Source organism: Elaeis guineensis, chromosome 15, assembly GCF_000442705.2.
Source record: "Elaeis guineensis isolate ETL-2024a chromosome 15, EG11, whole genome shotgun sequence".
Taxonomy (NCBI): Eukaryota; Viridiplantae; Streptophyta; class Magnoliopsida; order Arecales; family Arecaceae; genus Elaeis; species Elaeis guineensis.
Window position 1 is genome coordinate 62,889,326 of NC_026007.2, and position 6,616 is coordinate 62,895,941.

Genomic DNA, 6,616 nt, shown 5'->3' on the forward strand with positions numbered 1-6,616 from the left:
TACAATAATTCAGAATTGCATTTAAAAAGATTAATCAAAAATTATTATTTAAGATTGTTGGCCCTATATACTATTCGAGATCTCCCCTGAATAGATGATATGGGGCTAAAAACAAGCTCGCATGTATCGATGTGTCTCATATTTAATTTAGTTGGCAATCTCAAACTAGTCAATTATTAGTCATTAAACATCAATTATGTAATACGAGCATTTAATATCATGGTGGCACAAATCTTTTTTATTTAGAGCATTTATAGAAACTGGAATAATCTATTCTTGGAATATATCAATACATTGCCACTAATAAAGAGATAATAGTGGGAGAGAATAAGTTTAATTCTTTAAAGAAACCTTGGTGCATTCAGACTCAAGGGAAATCAAAATATAGATAATCACCATTGAAAAATCTAATAACATCCTTATTATTTGGGAGCACCTATGAGCTTCCTTGATCATGCTAATCTTTTTTTGTGTCACTCCTTTGCCTTCTGCTTTTTACTCTTGATGGAATTTATGAATTAATAATTTATCTCTCCATCCAAAAATGCTCATAAGGAATATGATGAGAGTGTAGTATATTGCTCTTTTATATATGAGCAGAGGCAATATAGCCTAATCTCAACAATGGAAATGAAGAAATATAATAGAGGTATTCAAAGCTTTTAACTCTCAAGCATATATCTTTGTTAATGAAATATAATTTTATAGTTCTTCGAAGTCCTCTATATATACAGAATGCGTTCATTAAACTATACGCTTTATGTTAAATTCTTGAAAAAAAAAGAGTTAATGATACAAAATCTATGGTGAAATATTAAAATTTAAGATTCAAATCATTGAACATGATTTAGATTATTAAAAATACTTAGAAATCAAAACTCATAAACTTAGGTGTCTTGTAATGTAATCTATCAAATAGGTATCAAAATAAACAATTTTAATAGTATGATACCATGTTCTTCTTTGATCAAATGATTAAAATCAGGTGAATTTAAATCTATCCATATTTTAAGATACATGGATCATGATCCATAAAGTGAATTTTTAATAATATATCATATCATGTATGTTGCCATACTACTACCATTCATTTTTTATTTGATATAATGTATATGTTAGCAACAATCAAAATATATGAATTTTCACTTGTAAATATTTTTTATAACATGGATGTGCTCAATAATTCAAATCTTCAATATAGATAACCTATTATTGATTTCAAAATTATTTTAAAAAAATAATATAATATAAAGGATTCTATATAAAGTATTATTTTTAATATAAAGTACTATATATATATATATAGGTAGGTAGGTAGGTAGAGAGAGAGAGAGAGAGAGAGAGAGAGAGCATATTTTGCATCATTTAACCTCATACAAATAATGCATTTGAAATATATGCTCTGTACCACGTACCTTGTACTTAACTGCTGGATGTGCCATCGGCTATCTCCATCCATGTCAATGTGTAAGGCTCTGCACACATAAATGACCCACTTTTGCATTTAAAACATTCTACTATTTACACATCATTACTATCTTACATCTATACCTTATTGATTAAATGTAGAAGGAGATTGCTGCTGTATGGATATAGCTATAAGGTTTGTGCATGCAAATGACCCACATGGATATAGCAGTACTTTTTTATCATTTACATATCGTTTTGCAACTACCTTACATCTACATTTTACAAATCAAGCATAGAAGTCAGTCATTAAACAGAAGTTAAATTTTCAAGAGAGACATCACATTTTAGCCATTCAAGGGCAACAAAGATCTAAACAAGTTATAATACTCGGTGAGATGATGACATCCAAACTCTTTTTTCCGAGTCCAATCTCTTTCCGCAAGTTTTGACATCATCTTTTCTTTGTTATTCCCTCCTTATCATGCCAAAAGGATCAAAACTTGATCCAAGTCCATGAAAGAGAACTCACCCAATCCATCAGTACCGAGTCCGGCTGGACTGAAAGTGATTTATTCAGACAACAAACAAAGCCAAGAGACCAACCGTGACCTTCCTTTGAAATCCCAAACATAGGAAGATAAACGATATAACTTCACCAATTGTCAACAAGGTTGCAATCTAACAATCTCAATCAATTTTAGCAATGAAGCCGTGTGGCTAGTTTTCCTCATTGCATGTCCCATCATAAGACAATGAGTTCATCTGAAAGCAGAGGAAAATAATAAAGAAGCTCCCAGAGAGGATTCACCAAATTGTACGCTATGGTAGGTGCAACAAAAGCATGCCAAACTTAGGAGACTAGATCCTCACCCCATTGGCGAGAGAGCTCCACTTTTATTTTATGGAACTCCAGGCCACTATCAAACATTGTTATCAGATCTTCAGAAGTTCAATATTCAATAGCTTTATGGATTTAAATACAAGGATCAAAGCAGAAAGCGCGTTCTCTAGCTGTATATAAATCGAATCGCGTAATCTTTGTAATAAATTTTAGTTGCAGCAACTGATCATGGAAATTTCAAAATCTTTATTGGCAAGCAACCATTGCTTAACATGGCTTTAAGACTTGAGAGGTGGTGGACCCTCGCTGCGTACCAAAACGTTTGTGGTCGGTTGATAAAAGAATGGCAAAAAGTACTTAAAGACACTCCCCGTCGGCAACCGAATCCACGCCGACAGCCGTCGATTCCGCCGTTTTTGTGGTTTCTGCGGCGACCTCAGCAGATATAGATAGATAGGCAGGCTCAAGGTGGTGGGCCCTGCCCTTAATGGAATCATGGTCAAGCCTCAGTGTAGACACCAAAATCGACATGGAAACAACCGGCAATCTTTCCTTTCAGCTGGCATATCTCCTTGTCGTTTGGATATCAGATCATAACCCTATATGAGATGTATTCTAAGACAATTTGTCCTCAACTTTCTTCGTGCATTACAGAGTGCAACCAAATAAGTCTGATTAACCATGCCATGAATTATTAACTGTTGAGATTACGTGTCCAGTAGTACGGACCCTCTCCCCTCCACCCAACGTGAAGTATTGTCCGCTCTAGAGCGAGGTCTAGGTCTTTGATCCGATCAGCATCCCGCCCCTCACGATTTTGTCCCGCAAAAGACGTCTCACGAGGGAGAGAGGGAGTCCGCACTACATAAGCAGTAGACTCTCTTAATTGTATTCGGTATGGGACTTTCGAACTCGATGCTTCCGATGTCCATCCCACAACATTAACAAAAAAAAAATCATGTCATGAATTGCCGAGACTGGTTCATGGCGATGGAGGTGCTTAGTTTTGAATTGTGTTAGCTCTCTCTCTCTCTCTTTCTGTCTTGTTTTTTTTTTTTTTTTTTGATGAAAAGAGAGGCAAGGTGCCACCCGGCGTTTATTAATAAAGCTAAAGGTCATCATATATTATTAATCATCACTCTTTATATGATTAGTAACTTCGGTATATATGCTTACCTTTTGATGCTTATTTTATAATTATTGTCAGTATACGGAATTAAATAGGTGATGGTATGTCTGACTTTGGACAAATACTTCAGTGACATTAATTTAAGTAACATGTGGGGAAACCAAACAGCTTAACTGAATTCAAGTCAAAACAGGATTTCTTACACATGAAACCTTGGGCACTTCAAAATCTGAAGGGACCGGGTGCTCCAAGGAAAACAAAAATGGAAGGAAAAGGAATGATACAAATTTACACAAGAGCAACCTCAAAAAAAAAAAAATGAAAATCCAAGAACAATCACGCATTTGAACTAGCTAACATCACAGTTCGGACCTCCGATCCGATGATGATAATTGTGGACTCGCTTGGCCACAATTGGTCTTCTCATGAGACAGGGGTTGCATCCTTAGTGACTCATTTTCGTTCGTGTGAATCTATCATTGGATCATGCAATAGTAGCTTTGCAATCCATGCAAGCAGATGAATGAAGTTTGAAGTGCTTTGAGATCTGTGCTATACGATCTTGATGGATGTCGCGAAAGAAGATCAATCATTTTTTTTCTTTTGGGTACGAATGATACAACCTGAACCCACCATGAGAAGAGTTCATGCGACCATTCATCCGCTTGCGCAGATCTCCAAGCGACCATTGCGCGAAACAACGGTGGGTTTGCCCGAAGGATGTGAATCCTTCTTTCGCACGAGATATGCAGGCGCCGGCGGCCGGCTGCGGCGACCGGAATCTATGAAGGTCTTCAGCCGCCGGATGGCAACATTGAGGGTGTCCGCCGACATGTTAGCAAAGCAGACACGAAACCACCCGGGCTCGTTGCAGTGACATGAAGAACCCGGCGAGATGTTTAGTCCCACTTCATACACCATCTTGTTCCACAGCTTCATCTCTCCTTCAAATGTCTTGGACTCGAGCAGGTGTCTCATGTCCACCCAGCAGTACAACCCTGCATTGCTCCTCAAACAACCAACACCAGCATTCCGGAGCCCCTCGACTAGTTGCCCGTGCCGCTCCTTAAGCCTCTTCCTGTTCTCCTCGGTATATTTTCTCGTGAATTGCTCGTCGGAGAGCAACTCCGAGAGGAGATACTGAGTGTGGGAGGAGATCAAACCGAAGCTCGACATCTTGGTAGCGGCATCCACGACGGAGTTATTTTTAGAGTAGATTGCACCCACTCGGAATCCCGGGAGCCCGAGATCTTTAGAGAGACTATAAACGATGTGAACACGGTGCGAGACGTTGTGATCTCTACCGATCATGGCCTCCGCAACGCTGATGAACCCTGGGGAGCCAAAGTTGGTCCCTGAGTAGATCTCGTCGCTGATGAGATGGATGCCTTTGGCCACGACAAAGTCGAGCAGGGTGTCCAGTTCTTCTCGGGTTGTGGTGGTGCCCAACGGATTCGATGGGTTGGTTATCAACACTCCCTTGACTCCCAAGTTGCATTTCTTGGCCCGTTGATACGCTTCTTCTAGAGCGGCTTTGGTGATTTTGAAGTCATTGGAGCTCGAGCACTGTATCGGAACGATCTCCACTCCGGTTCGCCATTTGAGGTCTCTATCAAACCTGTTACGGAGTTGTGTAAAATGATGTTAGATTATGATACTATTTCGAGTACATTGGATATGGCAGTGGAAAACGTGGCAGAAGAAGGGTGGTACCCTGGGTAATATGGAGTTGGGAGAAGGAATGCTTCGCCGGGTCCGGCGAGACAAAACATCAGAGTCTCGTTAGCCGAAGTGGCACCTGCTGTGAGGACAAGGTTGTTGGATTCGAATCTTACTTTGTTTCCTCTTAAATATCCCATGTAATTTGCCAGTGCCTGCCAGTATTGGTGTTGCAAATCTTAATCACGGAAAAAAAAAGAGGGGAGAATGTCGCGCGGTTGATTGCGACTGGAAAGCTAAATTGGTGGACTTACTTTCTTGAAAGGAGGAAAGCCACGGTAATCCTGGAACAGGGCCAGCTCCCGGAAGATGGATGCACCGTCTCTCTTGAACCCCGCTGGGTTGGGGTGAGCCTCGAGCCACGACTCGATGAGATCAAATGATAGCTGATCACAAATAAAAGATAAGCGAGGAAAAGATGAGATTATTGTTGTAATATTGCAGTAATAGGGTTGTGTGGTGTTTGATGGTGCTGACCTGGTTCTCTGCAAGGCCCATTTGAATGATTCCTTTCGGGTTGGTGATTGGGTCGTAAGGGTTCTTCTCATACTCCTGCCACCCTAGGAAGTAAGAAGAATCCTGTCCATGGGAGTTGCATGCAGCCTTTTTTGAGAGCAGATTCTCACGCATTTTGTTGTGGGAAAAGGATCGATGGAGGGATGAACAAAGGGACACGCTTTAGGAGATTTGTAATAATAGGGGGAAAAAAAGCAGAGGAGGAGGAGGAGAAAGAGAGTATTCTTGGTGGATGCTTGGGCGTGGAGAAGTTCTATATATAATTTGTAACTCGAACAATGGGACATGCTTTTGACCGGCCAGGGCAAGTGGTATTTTTCTAGGTGATAAAGTGAAAGGGTTGAATGCGGGGACGGGTTTTGTATCTTTCGCGCAAAAAAGAAGGATTCACCTTCGTTCGCGCAAATCCACTCTTTTCCGCGATGAGGTACGACGCAAACCGTGAGCACTGGCCAATTGCCTGCCGACACAAAATCTAATAGGTTGATAGGCATGTGGACGGCGAACAGTATATATTGATGAAAGTTTGAGGACCCCCACAATCGAACACACCATGTCACCCAAATATAGTCGGCAAAAGATGGGTTACCATTTAGTTTTGAAGCCTGAAATATTGCACCATCATCTCTTCATTTGCGCCTCTTTTTTTTTTTTTTTTTGAGACATTTCATGTGAAGACCATGGGATATCTCTTTTTGCTCTTCTATCCGTTCCAATCTCATCTCTTGATTAATGCTTTCTAGGTCTACCTGTTCCTAAGTCAAACATTGTGCTGCATTCCAAGTCCACCGACATCGATCTTAAGCCCTCGTCTCGAACCAATCTCTGGTCATCGGTTTGTTCTTCACCAAACCCTGTTTTGTCTTGGGCTTCGTTAATGTCAAGATTATTAACAAGTGAAAGGTTTATGGATTAGTCCTACACCTCAGCATGTCTAACCCAAACCAGCATGGATGCAGTTGCCGTGACGTGAACAAGTCCTGCAATCAAAATAAATCGCG

The 6,616-nt window shown here is 40.2% G+C and overlaps 1 protein-coding gene across 1 annotated transcript; it reads right to left on the reverse strand.

Annotated features, from left to right (window-relative positions):
* Window positions 1–3,620: 3,620 nt before the first annotated feature.
* LOC105058291 (1-aminocyclopropane-1-carboxylate synthase 3-like) lies at window positions 3,621–5,850 on the reverse strand. Its single transcript, XM_010941171.4, has 4 exons — window positions 5,577–5,850; window positions 5,354–5,485; window positions 5,094–5,254; window positions 3,621–4,998 (listed from the first exon to the last, which is right to left on the reverse strand). Exons 1-4 carry the CDS (start codon window positions 5,727–5,729, stop codon window positions 4,038–4,040), a joined length of 1,407 nt encoding a protein of 468 aa, XP_010939473.1. The 5' UTR covers window positions 5,730–5,850; the 3' UTR covers window positions 3,621–4,037.
* Between the last annotated feature and the right edge of the window lie 766 nt (window positions 5,851–6,616).

Excerpts from the sequence above, each read along its gene's own strand:
- LOC105058291 (XM_010941171.4), bottom strand. The coding sequence starts at position 5,729 with ATGCGTGAGAATCTGCTCTCAAAAAAGGCTGCATGCAACTCCCATGGA. Across the intron at positions 5,255-5,353 it reads GCTTTCCTCCTTTCAAGAAA|GCACTGGCAAATTACATGGG; the intron begins GTAAGTCCACCA and ends CAATACTGGCAG. Across the intron at positions 4,999-5,093 it reads CCAACTCCATATTACCCAGG|GTTTGATAGAGACCTCAAAT; the intron begins GTACCACCCTTC and ends ACTCCGTAACAG.